At 44.4% G+C, this 22,318-nt stretch overlaps 1 protein-coding gene across 4 annotated transcripts; it reads right to left on the reverse strand.

The window, feature by feature from the left end:
- Positions 1-450: 450 nt before the first annotated feature.
- On the reverse strand, positions 451-21,982 carry cyld (CYLD lysine 63 deubiquitinase). Of its 4 annotated transcripts, none has more exons than XM_088938683.1 (17): positions 21,686-21,982; positions 15,670-16,365; positions 14,335-14,664; positions 13,176-13,281; positions 12,379-12,483; positions 10,768-10,884; positions 8,127-8,491; positions 7,843-8,008; positions 7,402-7,543; positions 6,870-6,992; positions 6,388-6,479; positions 6,142-6,208; positions 4,951-5,083; positions 4,573-4,681; positions 4,316-4,434; positions 3,354-3,567; positions 451-3,045 (listed from the first exon to the last, which is right to left on the reverse strand). In XM_088938683.1, exons 2-17 carry the CDS (start codon positions 16,159-16,161, stop codon positions 2,861-2,863), a joined length of 2,865 nt encoding a protein of 954 aa, XP_088794809.1. In that variant the 5' UTR covers positions 16,162-16,365; positions 21,686-21,982; the 3' UTR covers positions 451-2,860. The 4 variants fall into 4 exon arrangements, with proteins under 4 accessions (XP_088794809.1, XP_088794807.1, XP_088794811.1 ...); XM_088938681.1 differs by having other exon boundaries at positions 8,127-8,527; positions 21,686-21,977; XM_088938685.1 differs by lacking the exon at positions 10,768-10,884 and having other exon boundaries at positions 21,686-21,977.
- Between the last annotated feature and the right edge of the window lie 336 nt (positions 21,983-22,318).

Genomic DNA, 22,318 nt, shown 5'->3' on the forward strand with positions numbered 1-22,318 from the left:
AACAGAAGGTGTCTCGCTACCGATACAGTCTTTGCACTTAGAATTTATGCACATTCTTCCCAGACGAATGTTGCCAAACAAAAATGCCATTCAGAAATGATTCCCAAAAACAAATGCTTTAATTTAAGCTAGCAAACCTCCATCCCGTTTTAAACGTCCTGGTGTTGCAGATGCCGAGATCAGTTTGCCTTTGGGGAATCCCATCTGTCCTCTCACATCACCAAATGGTGAGGCGCTGAGGGGTCACGGGACTGAATCTGTGAGCTCTTCTCCGCGCTCCAGCAGTGCTGCCATGCTAATGGGACATACAGTTTGTGACAGGTATGCATATCACCGTTTTAGCCTCCAGTTCACAAAGCACAGTGTTACCTGAGAGCATGCTGTCAAATGTGTCAAGTCGCCAAGCAGCAGTCAGTCAGTCTCCAGGCAATTCAACTGAATCAAAAATGCTTTCTTTCAAAAACGGGGTTTAATTCAGTTAATGTTTAAGAACAGCACTGAGACATCTAAATTAACAGTGTACATTTAAAATTGTACAGATACACAAGACACTCCTCTGCAGCTCACCGAGAAGCTGTAAGATCACTCTGTTCCTTGTATTTACAGGTGACAAACATGATGCTACACAGTTGTTTACACAATAATCGGTTTTACAGTTACATCACATTGAAGGTCGAAGGAACTCATGAAGATAATTTCAAGACAAAAGTCCTCACCACCTTACAAACATCTGCACTGCTCTCCTTCCTAACCACAGCCAGCAGTTTAGGTTCTCCATAATTACTTTAAAAAGACATGGCCTGCTATATATCTATCCTTTGCCCCCTTTAGTGGGAGCTCATTTTCAAGTGTCCCTTTTTCCTATGTAAAATGCATATTTTAAATACTAAAAAAAGCTGCAAACTCCTAGTATCCAAATTTACTGCATAGGCCCTCAACACTCGACAGTACGTGGACTAAAGGTTCTGTACTTTATTATGCACGTAGGGGTGTTAGCAGAGGTATCTGTGACATCACAGTGGGGAAAAACAAAATTCTTTATACGAAGGTCTGCCACTATTGCAGAGCACTGGTTTCCAATGTGTGCTGGAAATAGGCTGTGGTGGTTCAGGACTCGTTGTCTCTGCTTTAAATGTGGCAAATAATAATCAGGACTGTGAGGCATTTCCTGTTTTCTGTGCTATACGCTCTGCTGAGGATAACCCTTCCGTTATTTTAAGGCTATATTTATCAAGGAAGAATGCACTCTGTATAATTATATTCAAGCACATTAATTAAGCCTCATACTTTGGTCTGAGTTGTTTACTTGTTTGTACTCCCTTAATATGGTATTATTGTTACCTGCTTAATTAGTTTGCAATGATAGCACCACACTAACCACTTGAATGCCAACCATAATTTTATGCTATTTATCCCATACTGTAGATTGCCTCTTGTGGATGAGTTTTCTGTGAACAGAAATATTGTTTCAAACTTCCGTTCTTAATGAGCTTGAAATTCATTCATTGTTAACATGTTTATAACACGTGCCACATATGTGTATCATAACACACATATGAAAATATCATAACCCAACACATATTGAACATAATTCTACATTCATGTTGTTACAAAAAATGACCTACATACAAATGTAAGGATATAAAGTAACAAATATGGTAAGGGAAAAATGCTATCTTTATATTTGGGACCAGTTAAATAGTGGAACCCCTTATTTCTTCTGGAAAAAAAGGTTCTAATTTTCCTTTCTAAACTTTAGCTTGATCCAGCTAAACCTGGACTCTTGATTAACAGTGGTATTAAGGAGTAAACAGAGCAGTAATGTTGATCTTGTCATAGACAATTTTCCTTTTATAAATTCTTAGCCTTTAATCTTTCATGGGCTGGCAGGTGTCCACTGTCATCCTCATTTGCATTTTATCTTTCTTATCATAACATAATGGTTCAGCCCTAAAATCTGTGAACAGTGCATTGACCAAACAGTCATAATATATAGATTCTGCTTCTATTAAAAAAATAGCAGGAATAAATTTCCATCTTTAAAGTTTAAATTAATTTTAGCAGTGCCGTCATCTCACTCTTACTTCATACACCTGCTTTTTAACCATTGCCCCCTCGCCCCACAGCTTGATCAGGGATAAAAAGAACATGGACGCCTCCCTCTGCTGGCTCTCCAGCTGTTCTCTCCCACACAGCTGTTCCCTGCACTCCCACCTCTGCACCACACCTGGAGTGCACATCACTTCCATATTGCACATCGGAGGCTCACACACACCTACACTGCTACTGGAGTTAGACAAATGGGAAAAAGTCTTTATATTCTTCAGCCAATGGTTTTATTTTTTTTTAAAAAAAAGCTTCCCCACCCTCACCCTGCTGAAAACAAAGAAACAAAACAACAAAAACACCCTTTGGAAGTGTTATCAAAAGCTTTCGATGTGGCCTTGCAGGTCAAAGTTCACACCCTGCCCAATTCGCCAATGACCTTGTGGTGGGATGAGACCCGCCGAGAGAGCAAAGCGACGCTTACTCGTTTCCCATTAGGTCAGTTTTTTTTTTATTCCACCAGTGCGAATACTCATTAGCCTCCTCGACATGCTTTGCTCGCAGGAGCCTGGAGTGAAGCCACTTCCTGGTGCTTCCATGAACAGATGCAGTACCGCTGCTGCTCTGCGAGACGAGAAATCTACAATCACATTTTTCTGTTCGCCACAGATTAAAAACACGAAAACGCCACTTGGAACAGATGCGCAGTGCAATAGGCTTGCCATCCGGGGCTTTTTGTAAGTACTTGCGAGCTGTTGCTGAGGTCAGGGCGGCGCCAGTGGGGTCTGTGCGTCGCGGGCGGAAGTGGGGTGCTCTATTTGTACAGGCTCATGGTGGGGCTCTGGTACATGCACATGTAGGCGTCACACAGCAGCCTGCGCGCAAACCCCTGGATGCTCTTGGGGTCCAGAGCATGGAGCTCCTCCGGGCTCATCTTCAGGTATGCACCCACCTCTGGGCAGGGCGTCACCTGTGGGATATTGAAGCCATTCTGCCCTCCTGGGTGGAATAGAGAGAGACGTTTACCGAGACCCCACAACTCCATTAAAAAGAAAGCTTTTTCTCCCTTTATTGTCTTAGATGCTACAATCCAACTCTTAAACAGGACAGGGATTCTGCAACATTAGAAATAAGGCTCGTTACTAGAAATTTCAAATTGACTATACAGCTGCAACACTGATCACTGTACATTTTGTGCTTCTTAAAACAGCCTCCTATCTCTAAACACTTCTGTATCACACGTCGTTTTTTGTTGCCTTTTTGAAAGGCTGGGCATAAAATAATTAACACCAAGCCGTCACACGTACCGTCACGGTCAGCCATACTGTCGAAGAAGAGCCAAGCAGAGTCGGCGGCGCCGTACTTGACAAAGGCCACGTAGTGACTGGTCTCGATGCAGAGCACAGCGAACAGCTCCATCCTCTGCCGGGGGAAGCCCCCCTGCCGGCCCCCCTCCTGCAGCTCCTTGGGCACAGACAGCGCCCCCTGCCGGTGGGACCTGCGCCGCGGGTGGAGGTGCACCTGCCACACACATAAAATACTGTTTACTGAACACGTCCTGCCAGGCAATGGGCATGCAGAACTGCAAGACGCCTGGCACCTGCTGCCCATTCACACAGGGCAGCAAGACACCTACACTATCCTCACCTGATCCAACTTGTATCGTTTAATCATTCAAAGCAAAAGATACATTGGTGACATTTTTTTTTAATAACAAACATTCTCTATACAAGAAACCAAAATAATAGGCATTGGCTCCACAAACTCAATATCTCTAAGAATGTCAAGTGAGGTGAGGAAAGTAGCTGAAATCCTTCAGTGCCCCAAAGCATAAACAGCATTTCTTGTGAGATGTTGCCACCAGGTGGGCATGTCTGGTATTGCAGACTGGTTATGAAAAATACAAATGAAATATTACCCAATAATGCTAACTCATAGGATCTCCTGCTGATGTTAAAAGTTCTACCTCAAGGTTTGGGAACCTAGTTTACCTAGGTAAACTAATGACCCTCATTATAAAGAGTACTTCTTTTTAACCCTTCTTTAAGCCTTAAGCTTCAAGTAAACAGTCACCAAGCAACTGTGAAAGTTAACTGGTGCACAACTCCAGTTCTTAAAGGATCAACCAGTGAAGATCTGTGAAACGTGTTATGCTAAGCTGGCAGTTTTATTCAGTAAGTATGCTATGTGCTCTGGTGGGTATAAAAAGCTAAAGATCCTATAGCACTCAGACTGAAGTTCAGCATTACTGCCATAAAACCGCACTCACCTGCGCGTTGCACTTCTCACAAAACTGCTTGATCTTCCCAGCTGTGATGTCAGTGTCTTCGTAGCACTCTCTGCACTCAAAGAAGGCCAGACCCCCACAGATTCGGCATTCCCGAGGAGCTGGAACAGAAGATGCCCCTTCCTCTGGTCAGTGTGTCCCGTCAGCCACACCACCAAACAGACAGGGCCCATTACAGGCCACTAAACGCACCACAGCAGGTACCAACAGGAACGTCTAAGGCGGAAAATAATACTCACTGTCTTCAAGCAAATCAGTAATGTTGAGTTCCAGAGAGGGAAAGATTTTGTTGAACATCTTAAAATCTTTCCCAAACCGAGGCATCTGAATAATAAGGCAGGATGGGGCCTGGGGAGAACAGAATGTGGTAAGCAGCCAATTCATTTTGCATTTCAGATATTCAACTTCTGCCCAACATGGTGACCAGCCAAGTGATAATAATCAAGGTGCCAAGAAATGGTTTTCAGCCATGCGCAGGTCCCAGTGCATTAATTCTTAAAGGCTGTCGCTCAGGATCAGATCTCTTTCAAGATTAGTGCCGAGTCACTGGACCCTGTCTGGATGTATAGATTTCATCTGAAGCCACAGTCACATGCAGGAAGACGCATCTCCCTTACCTCAGCAAATTTGAGATCACTGTTAATGAAGGACCACTCCAGCAGCTGCTGGCTCGTGGGGACTCCCACCTTCTCATTCTTTTCCATGAAGATCTGGTAGAAGTAGCAGTCCTGGACCTTCTGTCCTGCAGACCTATACACATAAAAGGCAGAAGATGAGGAGGGTTGTACTGTTGTGTCTTTCTTATCATCTCTCACAGACACATCGTGGCAAGGTGGTGCAGTGTACTGGTGTATCGCACACTACTGCGGTTAAAAAGCCACCAAAATTATGTCTGACCCCACTCACCCCAGTCATAACTTGTTTGTTCCCCTACTATCTGGCAGAAGGTTCCGGTCACTCCAGTCGCACACAACTAGACTCCAAAATAGCTTCTTCCCCAGAGCTGTCAAGTTGGTGACGCCCCCACTCCCTCCCACCATATTATGATCTCTCCTAACATCTTCCCGTACCCACAAGGACTGTACTCCAACACCACTACACACACATAAGCCAAAATTGTACCGTCCCTTCGATAGCTCAGTAAAACTGTATCAGTCATAATATTTATTAATCTCCATACTATTTTTGCACTGTTCCAAGAATTACCTTGCACTTTTTTGTCCTGTTATATTTTCTCTGTTTGTGGAATTTTGCACAGTTTTGATTACTTGATTACATGTTATTTATGTTATGTTATTACACATTACTGTTATTGTTATTGTGTTACTGTCTATTGTCTTATCTTCTGTCCTATTTATATACTGCACCTGAGTGACTAATGAGAAACACTTTTCATTATACTATACACCTGTGTAAGTATAATGACAATAAAGTTGAATTGAATTGAATTGAAAAGTTAATTCCTTTATTTTAACAAGCACGTCAAAGGAGAACACTCCCATTTCTGCAACTGGGCACTGAGGGCATTTTGAGTGAAGGATGAAAAGTACATAGAGTAGCTGCCCATCCAGGATTTGAACCCACAACCCTCTAGGTCCTGAGCTCTAATAACTATTGCATGCTGCTGACAATTCCTCTGTTCTGTCATTTAACTTTTGACAGATACAAGCAAAATGTTTTGAGTTTGCATGTGATGCACATACGGAAACATTCATTCACCTACATGGATATATTTTCTCCCCAAACGTTAGAAATAAAATAAGTATCCTGCAAAGTCATAGAACCGTTCACCTTTTTTCTGTACCTACCTCAATCTCAGCAAGGGGTCAACTCTTAAAATGTGATGAAACAGGATAATGAGAAATTCCTCAGGATCTGCACGGCGACAGCAAAATGTTGTGATTTAAATAAATATATATATATAAATACAATGCAGTATAAGCGTTTATAGCTACTTGTTTTCTTCAGATTCGCAAATAACGAGTTACCAACAGCTTATATAAAAGACCATTAAAATGCACTGTCACAGTGGAAACGACAGCTGTGCCACTCACCTTTCTCCTCGGACGTGAACCCGGAAGCAGCCTCCACCTTCTCCAGGATCCTCCGTAGCTTCATCACCTTAGTGGCACACACATAGCCGTGTCTGAGGACCGCCAAGGGAAGAGGAGGGTTATACCAAGCTGGTCTGTGGAAGTGCTGTCTTCCTGGTTAGTCTGCTGAAGTGTTCTCTGTACATCAGCTGGCGTGTGGAGTGCAGGAGTTTAAATGACGCGATGGTGTGATTGCTGGTGTGGTATTACACAAAATGTTCTTGTTGGCAAAACTCTATTTAGCATGCCCCCATAGACCTTCACATTACAACTGCATCTGCACGTTTACTGTAAAGTTTCTAAAAAACCTTGCATGTACTTAGAAACACAACGCACTAAGATTGGCTGCAGACACACCTAAGATTTTAGTGGAGGCATGGCATGAGTTCCAGTTGCATTGTAGAGTGAAATGCATTTGATGTTGGTCCTCCAGTAACACTCACATGCGCAGAGGGTTGACTATCTCAGTGCGCAGCAATTCCTGAGTCTCTCTGTAGTACTCCACATCACTCTTGGCCCGAGGTCTCAGCAGTACAGTGTCCAACACTGAGCTGAAGGCAAACAGGCTGTAAAGGGCAACAAAGGTTGTTAACCAAGACCACGTGGTAGAACAGCAGAGCTTCAGCAGCCTCATGTGTACAGGCATAGAGCCTAACCCACACATGCCTTCCAAAACACAGCGCCACAGAAGTGCACTGTGTGGCGGCCAATATCTACATTGAGCCCACCATCAATACCTCATTGAGTCACTGGTTCATTGTGGTCAAATAACAAGGTAATGTCATCAAGCGAATAACATTTGTTTAAAAAGGTAATAAACCAACTTCAAGCGACCGTAAAGCCAGTCGCATCAGGTATGTCCTACATCCACGTATATATATATACACTACACCTGTAAAGCTGATCACAACATTTTACTGCACTGCATGTCTGTCATCGTTGCCCTTGCTGTGCATTGTTCGGCTGCGTGCTCACCAGAAGAGCGTGGAGTCTAGGTAGCAGGAGTTGTAATGGCCCTGAATTCCCTTCTTCTTGCCAATCATGACCTCCAGCCCCTCATTCTCCGTGCGAGGAGGCGTGTTCTCATGCACCACTTCGCTCAGGTACCCGCCGAAGGCTGCAGACACATGACATCACGTCAGCAACGCCTGCTCCTTTTTCCAGAGCTCTGCTAATTCGCCTACTGCACAACACCCAGAAATAGCCTCTACGCGACTGTACAAGAGCCCATTCGAATGCTGATCCGGCTTGCTCATCTTGACAGTGGTAGGTCACCGATTTCAGGAATTCCTTGGAACAGCAAAGAGAACCAGCTGCAACCTGTGTGGACGGTTTGTTTCTGGTAACCAGGTATCCTCGGGCCCTGGAGTGTGGGATGGAGCTGAAGAAAGGATGGTAGCACTGGAAGGTATTTACCTATGGAGTTGCAGCGCTCGATGGGGTTGGTGTTATGGGGCTGTGCTGGGAAGCGGGAGTCCGGCCTGCAGCTCTTCAGCTTGACGAACAGGGCTTTCTTGGGCGGGCAGGTGAAGTAGCGAGTCCCCTTGAAGGTGCCGTCCGTACAGCCAGGGCACTCCTCCTCCTGGGACAGAGCAACACTGTGACCAAAGAGAAGCCCAGCAGCAAGACCCTTCCTCCCTCCCCTTCGGCAACCATCCCAACGCCAAGGCTGGCGGCAGCATGATTCGAACTCTTCTCACCAGTTCCAGGCCGGCCAGGGGCTCCAGCAGTCCGGGCGGCTGCCCCACCCAGCGGATCACCCCACACAGGGGCGGGTTGTCCTTCACCTCCACCAGCGAGCCCACCTCCAGCCCGTACTGGTTGCGGAGGGGCGCCGGGACAGGCTGCAGGTCGGGCAGATCCCCCATGACCGACTGGACGGACAGGGACAGCGGGCTGTGGCTGATGCTGCCGTTGGAGCCGCTCTTCTTGTTCAGGCTGAAGGGCAGCGAGTGGAACTTGTTGTCGCTGGGCAGCGAGGGGGCGGGCGGGGCCCGCGAGGGCGGAGGGGACTGACTGAACTCGGGGGGCGCGTCCGTGAGCGACTTCGCGGGGTCCCCCCCCACTGCGGAGTGACGGGCAGAAAACAAGAGACGGGCACCTTTCAGAGCCAATAGAAAAAAAAAACACCAATGCCTGTATAACTGAGAAAAACCTACGACCCTTCAACAGCATGAACACGGGATGAAGTCTAGCAAACGTCTCGATCCAGGAGACTTTACAACGCAAGCATGTTATTAATAATGGAACAGATTTTTCACAGGGAACTGTAAAAAAGTCCTGACATGCAGCGGTTACACTGAAAAAAAGTGCAGGATGCAGTACTACACCTAAAACGATGACACATTTTACACTAACAGACAATAAGATGGCAATTTGGAATGCTTCAGAAAGGAAATTATATATAACCCTGACACATGCATGAAGAACACATGCTATGCTCTCTAACATGGGCTTTGATCTATTCAAGCCGACTGTTGTAATGCGAAAAAGGCCTAAGCTAACCAGTATTATATTTTTAGTCTGATGTGGGAAGGTCAGAATGGTACCAGCATATTTATTTTTAACAACAATTTAATTATATTCTCCTTTTTTATATTTCCGTTGTGCCAGGCTCACTTTAAAAATGGAAGGAAGGGTGTCACCTAGTATAGGAGCACCAATAAATGTTTTTATAAAACATAAATATAAACATCACTGAATTCCTATTTCCTTTTAAAAGCAATTTAACCATATATTTCTCTTTTCTTCCTAGTAGGCAAGTATTCTTTCAGTTTTAATTTATTTGTTTTTCCCTCTCATTACAGGCACAGGAAAGCCAATTATATTGCTTTTGCACAGCACGATGATAAACTCATGTTGCAGGTAGGAGCCAAAATTTGGAATGTTAAAACATCCGCCACCCCTCAAGAAAGGTGTTGGGCCTGTAAGGACAAGATCAGAATAACAGTGACGCACACATAAAGCAAATACACAAGGTCAAAACAAGCATTTTTTAAATCAACACAAGCGAAGCATTTCCCATGATGTGAATGGACACAGAAACATAATCACACATGGAGGTGGAGGAGGGGGGTCATTAGTGACAGCACAGCACTCACAAAACACACTCGGAAGCACGCAAGGCAGATAATCACAGGAATCGGATTCCTGAAGCCGGTCTGGCTGAACTGTTAACATTTATGACCACGGTATTTTGATATTTGAATGCAGTTTTGTTCAATTCTGTTGGGGGGTAAAAGGAGGGTTACTGAAAGACTCTGAAAGTGTCGGAGGGATCAGTTAGGATCAGTCCCCCCTGCTCCTTCTCTATAACATGGAGCCGCTGCTGCTACTCCAGGGTTGATATGACTGACAACACAACTGAACCACAGGAGTTCTTTCTGCTCGTACGTCACCTTATCTGTACAGCAGCCCTTTCAATTGGCAAAGCCAGCCATCCTAATACGACGCCATCTTCCAAACAGAAATCAAAGATTTTTCCCTGGATGGAATCTCTGGAGAAGAACCTCAACCTGCCCTACAGCTGCTTTAGCAAAGACTTCATTTCCATCCAGAGCCTCATACCATTTTTAACCCTTCAACACAAATGCTGGTATAGACCATTCTCTTCTGCACTGCGTTTCCCAAGCAAATAAATACATCCCTGTAACAGCATCAGAAAAAAACCCTAAATTTAGAGACCTTTTCATCCCTACATTCACTTTTTTTCCATTCTTAAAGGAAGTGTTAAGAATATCCAACAGTCTTTTAAAGAATACATTCGATAGTGCATGGTAATGAATTTGTTAACTGTACAAATAGAATCCTAGCCAATTTCAAAGTCCACTGAATAATTCCAGCTTTTGGCAAAAAACACAATCAGTCAACTGTTTAGTCTCAGATAAAACAAACATATAACTGTATTTATACATTCATCATTTTCCAGAACATTATTAAAAGCCTTTTGTGAGCTAATACAGGCCGAAGCATGCAGTCATGCACATGGAATTCTAAACTAAATGATAACGGGGCAGTGCTGTGGACACAAGATCTTGTTAGCAGGTCATTTCTTCACATTACTGGAAATCAATACCAGATTTTTATTTGTAACTCTGAAGAAAACAAGTAGCTGTAAACACATTGTTTCAAAAAGAAAAATGTTACTGCATTCCAAATAAGCTCTTACGCCTTCTAATATTATTCAAATAAGGAAAAGAAAGGCAGTGTATGCAACTAGACCATGAACAATTAATGCTTAACTTTAAGGTTATAGATAGTACCTGTTTGTAAACAGTGTAAAAGCATAGCCTGCTATCAAGATAGCCTGTGCCTGAGAACCGTGCACACACTCTGTATTACCTTCATCAATGTACCATGTGCTTTTTGATTTGGATTGTGGAGGATGGTCAACAGAGCTGCCATTTAAAGTGTAATAAAATTCAGACCTGCTTCTATTTCCACTCTGGGGACCTAGTCCTGTAGATGACAAAGTTCAATAAAAAAAGAAAGTGAATAATGATAAGCCCCTGTTTGTTTGTTTGTTTGTTTTTATTAAAATGAAAGCGGTACTGCATTTACAGTGCTTCCATTGGCTGTGAAAGAATACATGTTGCATCAGTAATTTTACTGTTCTCAAGAGCATAGCTCCTCCACTTGACTGTGCATCATCACTGGTTTCATAGTCTAACAAGCAGAGGACAACAGTGAATAAAAAAACAGCACAAACTGATCTAACCTAAAGCCATGCTTGATGATTGCACCAGCCTCTGGGATTCATAATTGGCTCTAGAATCGGTAGGACTGAAATCTCCAGTTCCTCCTTAAAGGGATTTTCAGCCATAGTATATTGGAAGACATTGATGAGGGAAAACATTCTACATTTAGATAAAGTGCGCAAAAAAAGAACACATAATGTATAATGTAACAAAGAAAAATAATTTAGCACTACTGCAATTCTCTTACATTCCTCTGAACTGGCATTGGTGCATACATACCATGGTTTCAGCAATATGGCATTGAAAGATCACCTTCTCTCCTGTGCTATAGACTTGTAATGCTAAACACAGTAAGGCAAGAGCTGCGCACGCTGCCCATTCCAATAGACACCACTCTGCAGCTGGTTACAGTGGAGATCGGACATGGGAGCGCCTTGTCAATCAGCCTTCTGGATTGGACAGGAAAATGAGCACAGGCAGCAAAAGCAACACAGGCCAAGGCAGAACAGAGGAGCAGGGGCAGAGGAGAAGTAGCTTAGGGATCCGTTTTCTTTACCAGTTTAACTGCACACTTAAGAAAATTCAATATTAATTTACCCATTTTTGTAACAGTGCAATAGCCCCAACAGGCTAGATGGGACAATTGCTCCATGAGCCTTTTTTGCTTGCAACTGTCCTTATGTTCTTTACACAAAGCAGCTTACAGTACACTAAAACCTTTTCGTAACACATTTTTTTACAATAGTTCCACTTCCTTTATTAATAGATCTGTGAAGTTTAAATGCTGGCAATTTACCGCAAATCACCGCTCAATATTAAAATAGAGCCAGGTGCAGAAATCGATACATGCAGGAACACTCATACTCTTCTGCAAACGCCAATCTATGGAGCATTTAAAAATATACTGTGTATATTTTTCATGGTAACAGAAAGAACATGCTTTAATTATTTACGCTAATAAGCATGGTGTAATATAGCAGAAGCAGCACATAGGCTCATATTATGTGAAATAAATAATTTATTAATGCAGCAAGTTTCACATTCGGTAGCTGCACGTGTTCAGAGAGAGGAAAGATCAGTACTGCATCATGCCTCCAGCTCTGCTAACTGTATCTTGGTTATTTCATCACAAAAACCAGAAGGTCTAGCTGGAAGTTTTCTACCTCCTGTGCAGAGTCGACAGGATATTTCATTGACGGTGTGTAGCACTGTTAGAGTTAAGACCTTCAGCATGCTGAACGGCTTTACTCATTACCTTTAGTCTTTGGCTTGTTTTGGCCGGAGATGGACTTGTCACTGCCCCCGCCACCTCTTGGCGCAAAGCTGTGCTTCTGCAGGCGCTGCTCCTGCATGGGGAACTCTGCAACCATGCACAGAGAAACATTACAAAGACAGCAGGGCACCACACACGGCAAACACGCAGCACACTCTTAATTCCTGTCAGTCAGTGAATGACTGCACTCTTTTAACGCTCGTAAATACTAAAAGAAAAGAACGGGAAAGGTAGAGAATCTTTCAGGTGTATCGCTGCTGCACCTGAGCTCAGTAAAACTTGTGTAGTGTGAAATTTAACAACGTGCTTTTTTAAATTGGAAGACATTTCTTTTACTTCAGAAATATCAAGCTTTACTTTAAACAAACATGCATTCAAACAATCTGCGCAATAAGAAAAACTGAAAGCAAAGGAGTTGTTCTCTTTTAGTGTTTCAAGAAATGAACTGAAAAAACAGCACCCAACAATCATGCTACACAAAAGCAACACAGTAATGCATTCTACTCTGAGAAACACAGTTAAATAGAGTCTCGGTAAACATGTCACTGATGAGGAAATAAAATCACTAGCAGAGATTAATTAAAAACAAGAAAAGTCGTAGCCTGACTTTCTCAAAAACAAGGCAGAAGACAAAGCTTTTCCCTATAAGGTGGAAAAGCAGCTGGACAGCTGACAAAGACAGTTCAAACAAAATAAAGCTTCATCACTGCTCAGGAATGCAGACTACTTTAGTTCTTACATTAAGTAATTAACAGAGAAAACAATAATAATATACGTACCTGGTATGACATCACTAATAGGGAGGAGAAGAGTGTGTTCCACGCTCGCAAAATCGCACAGAAGCTTCCCTTCAAAAGTCCCGTCCCAGTTCCCTATAGGATTGTCCTGAAAGGGCGCAACACATCACGTTATTACTCCTGTAGCATGTCATTATCTCCCAAACAGGCACTTATATTCCTACCTCCGGATTTTTCAGGTCTGACCTCGGTCACTCCACCCAATGACAGATGGCTATGTTTTATTTTTCACTCTTCTAATGACAGTGTGGAGGAAAAGAGCTCTTCAGTGTAATGCGTCTGTCTGGGGAGGACTGAGAGAAGAGTCCAGGCCGATAACTGGACGGTACAGATACATGTTTAAAAGCCTTCCGTGCTGAAAGGAAACTGGACCCTTCGTCAGCGGGTCCAGAACTGGCAGATGTCTACTCCTGGTGATCCCCTGTGACCCAGCCCATCGGTATCTATTCTGCCACCGGGCATGGCTCTGAAAACCAGACACTGCTTTGATCCTGGCTATGAGTAAAACCACACTTCTAAAGGCCAGATGTTGTTAATACTTCATTGTTGATTTGATTTTTTTTTCCCTTTCATCCACTTCCAGCAGAGTCAAATAAAAATGAATTATGCTCATTTAAAGCTCAGAAAAGAAAGAGAATGATCATTTCCAGATGCCGGCATAGATCACCACTGTTCATGGACAGGTTGGCAGCCTAATGCATCCAAAACATGTTCCCAGAGTGGTAAACCTTTACAGTGCTGCTGTTACTTAGTCTAGGTATGTCATTTACCTATCCAGGAATATCTACTGCTTTTTAAGACTGGCAGAAGACGTAACATGTCATTTAAAAAATGATGGGAGCTTTAATTTTAGCTTCATAGGTGATCACGTCATGAGCTTCTTACTGTCCTCCCACACAGCGCTTTAACTCATGCAGACGAAATGAAAGAGAGAGGTTGAAGAATTATGACCCAGATGTGAGAAGCACCTTTAAGTCAGTCAGCAGTACCATCTATCTATAGGCACAATCTTTTAATCAATCCCAGCAACACGCCAGAGGGAAGGAATGTTCTGCACTGTTTATAGGAAAATAATCTGAAAGTGACCCCAGAAAGGATCACGTGGTTTATTGTCTCCCATCATCTCCCTCATCATTCTCACCATATCCACTCCCATGTAGTAGCCCAGGTCCTCTTTCCCAGGCAGCAGGTCACAGAAGATGACGGTGCCACACTCTGGGCCTTCCCTGGTGTGAACCAGCACCCGAGAGCCGATGCCCAGTGGCGGGTAGTCGGAGTCCCGGGGATCCACCAGGGCCACGTGGTCCGTCTCCAGATCGACGTCCTCTTCCTCCTCCTCCTCCTCCTCCTCCTCGTCCTCCCACAGCTCCAGCTTGTCCACGGCCACAAAGACCCCGCACTCGTCCTCGCAGCGGAAGAGCTGCTTGCCCTGGTAGGAGCCCTCCGTGAAGCCCTGGCCACGGCCTTCCTCCTGGGAAGAGGCATGGAGAAGAGGGCGTGAGTCACACCGTAGATCCCCGTGCGGGATGAGCAGGAGGAAGAGGATGCAACATGTGGCGAACAGGCACGCAGACCACAGGCACTCAAGAGCTGGTTTATTCACTGCAGTGAATTTGCCCCGAGGGACAATACAGCCTGTGTGTTAAAGTCACATTACATAAAGCCAAATGCCACTGTAAATGCCTGAGAAGTATGCGACAAGGTTCTGCCCAAATAATGGAACAGTGGTGCTACGTCCTCAAACTCATACTGGAGCACAATCATACTGACTTTCAAAGCTAAGCGTTTTTCACTAAAAGCAACTGAAGCTTTTAGGTTTAGGGACTGAAAAGTTTCACTCAAGCTGCCCCCAGCCAACAGAAATGATGTTCTGGTGATGGCACTGCAATTGAGTGCCGATGGTTTCCAGATCTTATCGGGTTCTGATTACCCAGTACATCACGGCTTTCAAGTACATTCCTTGCGACAAAGGATGTTAACCTGTTTTACAAGAATGTTTCTCCCGGAAGTAATAAAGTACACTGGAGGTATGGTCTTTTTGGTTTCACTTTCATAACCCAGTTGCTATTTTCGTTTACAAACACAGGGGGGCTGGTTTTCCAAAAACAAAAATCCTACCTCATTAACTCTTAAATCTTCATTACAACAAAGAATTAAAATGACTGCAATCAGTAAACAACGCAATAACAGCATTTACAAAATAATATACACTTCACTGAATGCCGATTGACAGCTGGTCAGCAACACTTTGGCAGACATTGACGTTTGTGTTAACAGACCATGCGTCTCCATCGCACGAAAGCCCTCTCTAATAATTCCCATGCTATGGATAGCGTTGGAGATAGTTTTGCGATAGTTATACCTAAGGAACGGAAGTATTAAAATAGATCCACATTCATCTGGGTACACAGATCTGACAACAAATGCACGATCCCAATCAGCAACAATAAGGCTAATAAAACCAATCCCCTCTTACCAGTAGCTCCACTCCGAACCAGATTCCAGACAGGACGCTCTCTGGGATGAGGGGCCCCTTGAACCTCACCACCCCGGGCAGCCGGTCGTCCCCCGAGCGCAGCTGGACTCGGACCTTGGCGCCGCAGTCGATCTCGCGGACCCTGTCCAGGCGGGGCTTGTTCCGGAACAGGCCGTAGCGCTCCTCGCAGTTGGTGATGGCGAACAGCAGCTCGGCCAGCTTCTCGTCCAGCTCCTGCACGTCCTTCTCGTCCATGCTCAGCACCACGTTGGTCTGGTCCAGGATGCGGAGGCTCCTCTTCCCCTTGGCGGTGGGCAGCGGCCGGCCCAGGCTGTTGCGCTCCACGCAGGTCTGGCCGATGCTGCCCCGGGGGATCTTCAGTGTCTTCTGGGGGGGCTTCTCCAGCAGGCACTCCTGCACCACGATGTAGTAGCGCAGGTCCTCACGGAAGCCGGCGCTGGGCTTCTCCTGACTCCACAGGCCCGAACTCATGGCGGCGAGGAGGAAACGCGGCTAGGCTTTGCGCATATTAACGCCGGGGACGCCCGCGGTGAAAGCCCAGGGGAAAGGAAATAACGACAAGACGAGAGAGCGGACAGCTCATGGGGCCGTTCCCTGGAGACACCTGTCTGCCCACATCCTTCTGCAGTCTGTCAGCATGGCTCTCGGTGACCGGCATCCACATCCATCGGGATCCTTGGAAAGCAGGAGAGCAAACAAGGCAGAGTGTTACGTTGCTTTAAAAAAACCATCATGTAGATCTTTAAAACATATGCCTTCCGGCTCGCTTCACTGCATTTTGTATATTAATGCAGATGGTTTGGAAAAAGTAAAAAATGACGGAAGAGATTGCTCATCTTGATGGGTGCTGAACAAAAATAATACATTAGGCTTTTAAAATAAGTGATTAAAAAGCCTGAATTTTGCAAGTGAAGTTCTGAATAAATCATAGTCCCCAGCATTAATACTGTCTTTGTGTGAGAACATGTTGCTACAGGATCAGGTGGGCAGGGAAGAGCTGGCAAGCCTGAAGGTTTTTATTCTAACTCTTAGCTAAATCGGATCAATACTGTTTTAATGGGACCAGTTTAAGTTTCTCTTAGATCTTTGGGTGCTGGCACTTTGCAGAGTCTTTGGTACACTGTCTTTGAGGACCAGGGGGCTGTTTAATAATGCAGGTTTAACTAATTTAGGATTTTCTCAAGGTGGAATCCAATAATTGAAATCAGGAGTACTCCAGTTTCACAAAGGCAAACTCTGGTTTAGGTTATCCAGCTAAAGCAATTCAGGCTTAAACAATCTGACAATCTGCAATGAGGGTTGAGTATTGAATCGTTCATCCAAGTCAGCAAAACCACAGCAAAGGAACATGCATCTTCATCCAGTGACTATGAATTATGGCTCTTTGGGGAAAACTATGAGGATAATATCTATTGTAACAGCGAGGAGCTATACTGTGTCCTCTGCAAAAGCCAAAGAAGACGCCAGGCAAAGAATCAACAATAAACTGAATGTGGAAGTTAATTATGAAATACCTCAATATTACTCAAAACTATAAAAATTACACCTATGTGCAGTCCAGAGCACTTATCATATTAGAGAATGTTTAGATCAGGGTACATAGCAACTGGGAACAGAATCGACATTTAAAGTGGATAGAATGATATGCTAATAATTCCAGCAATTTCATGAAACCCCATTTTGATGGTACTCACTAATGGATGGCAAGGAAACGTTATGAATGCACACAGAAGCTGTTTTAGCAGAAAGGGCATTTTCCCGTTTCCTCATGGCAGGACACACTGAAGCACTCCAAGCTGCCAACACAGTACAACACTGCACCAGTCGGAAGGAATCTCAGCCCTGTGCACATTCAGGTTTCTTTTAACTCGGAGCCATGACAAGCAGTATATGCATGGTCTTAAGAGATTTTGAATGTAAAGAATACCTGTCTGCTGAAACAATATCTTTCAAAGAAAAATCATCAGTAAACTGTAACACATTATATGTGTATAGAACTGTTTAGTTCGCAAAAAAAGAGAAAATTGTCATGTTGTGGAAGTTTGTGTGTTTTCTTTTATTTGTATGGGAGAGAGGTTAAAGAGAAAAAAGTTTTGGTTTTTGCATTCACAACTGGCAGCCCACTGGGTTTTGGCGATCTCTAAACTTTCATTCTCTCCATACAGCATACAGTGAGTAAATCTCTTAACCACAAAATGAGGCTACAGTTGACTAAACCTGCCCTGGAGCGGTTTAGAATAGAAGTCATATTGCTATAGGTACTTGGCCTGATACAATTCAATGTTGCCCCCTCGATTGGGCATCATCCCTTGTTGACATACAGTTCATCTTTGACTAGAAACAGGACACTTAATCAATTCAAATTACTTAATGTTTTAAAACAAGCAAATAAGCAAAATAATAGTAATAAATCAGTAGACAATGTTAAGACTTGTCTGGTATTATACAGCATACTTTTTATTCTCGGGGCATAGGTTATGACATGTCTCATTCCACTGTTAACAGAGCAAGGTCCCTAACTGCTATCTGTTTTATACACTACAGTCTGAATAATAAATTACAGGTAATGGGGACTCCCCTCCACCACCACCAATGTGCAGCCCCACCTGGATGATGTGACCAGCTATTAGTGGGGAGGAGAACAGAGTAATGAAGCCAAGTCATTCTTAGATGGAGATTATTAGGAGGCCATGACTGGTAAGGGCCAATGGGAAATTTGGCCAGGACACCGGGGTTAAACCCCTACTGTTTTCGAGAGACGCCCTGGGATTTTTAATGACCACAGAGAGTCAGGACCTCAGTTTTACATCTCATCCGAAGGACAGTGCATTTTAACAGTATATTGTCCCCATCACTATACTGGGACATTAGGACCCACACAGACTGCAGGGTGAGCGCCCCCTGCTGGCCCCACTAACACCTCTTCCAGCAGCAACCTTAGTTTTTCCCAGGGGTCCCCCATCCAGGTACTGGACAGGCTCACACCTGCTGAGCTCCAGTGGGCTGCCAGTTGTGAGTTGCAGGGCGATATGGCTGCTGGCCACATGAATGCATGTATGCATTGCTCTGGAAGGTTCATCAGCTATGCTTTTTAAAAAAAATACAGTGGAGCCTGATATGAGGTTAGTTTCTGAGCCCATAAACAATGAAGCTGCAAAGTCTTAACAATGAAGATTCCTGTGGAACGTTTAGTTAAGACAATTGTGCGCAGCTGAAGAGAAAACCTTCAATAGCAACACCTAAAAAAAAGAAAAGACACCAGAAAACAACAAGCAGAATGAATAAGTACAAACAGAACCTACGAACAAGACTACCAACTTAAGTAGGTTATTTTCACAGGTAAAAAAAAAAGTATATAAAACAACAATTAGAACTAACAATTACAGAATAGCTGGTTATTTTCAGAACAGTAATTTGGAAGTGTCAGCTGTGTAGAACTTGACTATGCTGCTGTAGCTTCAGCACCATGCAGGAGATCCAGGAAGAGTCCTGGCTAAGCAATCCCAACCCAATCCAATAGCAGTCGGCTAATTCCACAGAACAGCCTGGGGAAGTTGTGTTGTTCTCGGACTTGCCTAGAGATGGGTAGCTTGCCGTGTGTCCCCACATGCTGCACTGGGTGTTCGATATGTCAGAAAAGCAGAACAGAGGCAGAGCCTCTCCTCCTTGCTCTAACGGCCCAGGAGGTAGCACTGAGAGGACTACATCTTGCCACTGGCATTACAGAGGTGTATAATAATCACCTGCTCTGAAATAATGACCTGATCAGTTTAGAACTGTTTGGTATAATTTATGTTTTATTACTTAGAACGAAATTTCCCATTTTAGGGGCAAAAACACCCTGATGTGCGACACCCATACAGCAGTGACAGTGCAGCAGAAATGGAAAGACTGACTGAATACTTTGTGTTGTTTAAACCCACTTAACACAACAGCACAGAGGGGCAATCTTCTTTGCACTTCAGAGAACATCTATTGCTGTATGTTGTAACCTAAAGATTCTCCATCAGAAAGCAACAATTTTCAGGATTTTCATAGGTCTTAGTTCTTTAAAAAGAACACCAAATTCAAAAATGAAGATCTAAAGTTCTGCCTGTGTGATCAGCTGAGCGGACAATGGATTTCCCCCATGCCCTCAGAAACTCCGAGATGAAGCCACAGAAATGTTAAAAGGGCTTACAGGGAAATTTCAGACTGAACCACACACTGCAGCTGTCCCTCCCACACCACACAGCCCACACTGCAACCCACCATCAACCCACACTCTGCAGCATTATCCTACACAGCGCAAAAACTGCATTAATGATATTGATGCACTGAGCATTACACTTAAACAAGTGCAATGGGACACCTCTCATCAGCACTTTGCTGCTGCAGAGAAAACTTACTTTTTTATTTCAACAAGTAGGCTAAGTAGGTTCAGTGGTGTGTTTTGATTAGGAAAAACCTGGAGCTAGAATAACACAAAAAATGGGGTTTTAGTAGCTGTGAATCGAATTCTCCTCCAGTGCCATTTATTTCAAATGTAATTAATCACAGGCCTGAATTCCATCACAGTACAATCTCAGCACACAGACAGTTAAGAGATCGGGGCCCAGCATCTCACCCACTATCAGGTACAATGTACAGCAGCATTAAACCTGTTGCAGTGCAGCTGGCAGGCCAGCGCTGTGCAGCCCATTCTGTCTTTGAGCTGCTGTTCTTACTGTATGAGGGATATGCTTCTCTTGGTATTGTATTCTGCCAGCACGCTCTCCTGCATCAGTCTGGCACCCACGAGAAAACAAACAAGCGCTGCTCACAGTAGATGCTGACAACCATTCTCTTACAGTGCAAAGAATGGGCCTTTCACAACACAATAAAGATCTTTTTGTTTAACACCGCGTGCTAGCTGGTACATTGTCCTGAAAATCAAGCACTGCTCTGCTTTAGGCATTTGCCTACACACCTTAAAACACTATGCCAATCTCTAGAAAACAAGTGCAGGGTCCTTCTAACACTCTGCATGTCCTCAGCTCAGACAGCTAGAAGTAGTGCACTTTGCAGATATAAATGACCTGTGATCATTCTCCACATTCTCCACCTGACAGCAGGGACGGCTGTGGGAGTGTATCTAAAGAAAAAGAATGTCGTTCAGCATTCTTCATTAGCCAAGAGTCAAAGCACTTGCCAGCAGGCTGTGACAAAATACCAGCAATGGAGTTTCAGAAGGTCAAAATGTGACGAGCCATGCCTGAGGCCTGTGACATAGCTAGCTCACACAGTCATGACAACAACCTCATGCTGTGTAAGTTATATAGTGACCATTAACCGATTCGTCCGGATGTCATAGGGCGAGGATGAAGCGAGCGTTTCCCCCGTCGAAAAGAGGTCGGTTTCCCTGATACTGTAAATGAGCAGAGAGCGTCCTAGGCAAAGCGCGACACGTAGGGCTTCATTTAGGAGCATTACTAGTCAACAGGCGGCACGAAATACAACAGTGACGTCATTTAAAGTAAGTCGACACGTTCCGACCCCATCCAGATAAGTTCACCTCTCCCAACGCAACGCTGACCTCTGCGACATTACGTATAACAAAGGCATTCAGCTTCGGGCTTAATTCCCTCGGGAAAAACAGAGCCTTTCGCAAACAACTCAGAGCCAAACCAGACTCGCCACATCAATGACAACTGGCCAGGGCATTTTTTTTGACAAGCCGGCGCATCTCCGGTCGAAGTGACATCAGCCCTCGCTGAGCCACTAAACGACACCAGAGAGAATGGTGTTTTTTCTTCTTTTTTTTTTAGAGGAAGTCCTGGATAGCCGCTGTATTGCGCTGATATTATAAGCTGTCTACTGGTTACTACATTATGTTTGCCGGGGAGTGTATCCGGGAAGAGTTGAGGGTTGGAATAGGTCCCAGAAACCAAAGCTACACGATGTGCTGAGATAGTGGTGCGGGTTGCAGACAGGATCAGCGGTCCGCTTTCACGCTTTGAAGCACTTCCAGCCTTACCTTAACTTCGGTGTCACCAGCTACCTGTTCTTCACCCGGCACGGCTGTTTTTTTGACTGAACTGCTGTCACCAGAATCCAAAATATTGGTCGGGGTCCGCCGACAAATTATACCGGGCTCCTCTCTTCTCGCCACAGACGCGTCCACACACGGTGATTCTAAGAGCTCACATTCTCTCAGAGTTTCGGAGCCAGGTAAGAACGTAGCAGGGGAATAAAATAAAAGCAATCTAAAAATAGAACCCCTTTTCAGCAAAATGTGAAGATTATTTACAAGAGGAACCTGCTCGACCAACCATGCTGTCAAGTCCCTCGAACATTCATTGGCAGTTGAGCGCCGGCTCGAAGGCTTCATTGGATGGAAGACCTGTGCTTTAGTTTAGGCCCACCCACCCGAGGCGGGGATTTCCGAAGCTTGGTTGACGCGCGAGGGGGCGGGGCGCACGTTCGGTCAGAGCGGCGAGCGTGCTGATCGCGGCAGTGGGCGGAGCGCGGAAGCTGCTCTTTCTCATAAGTGAGCGCAGGAATTTTTACTACCACGGGTCATGGAAAAGTTCAGTCAGTGGTACTAGCTACTAATGCATTAGTCTTTTCTTTGGTAGCCTAGGATGTTTTTACGAATCCATAGTCAGCA

The sequence above is a fragment of the Atractosteus spatula genome, chromosome 21, assembly GCF_055471065.1.
Source record: "Atractosteus spatula isolate fAtrSpa1 chromosome 21, fAtrSpa1.hap1, whole genome shotgun sequence".
Taxonomy (NCBI): domain Eukaryota; kingdom Metazoa; phylum Chordata; class Actinopteri; order Semionotiformes; family Lepisosteidae; genus Atractosteus; species Atractosteus spatula.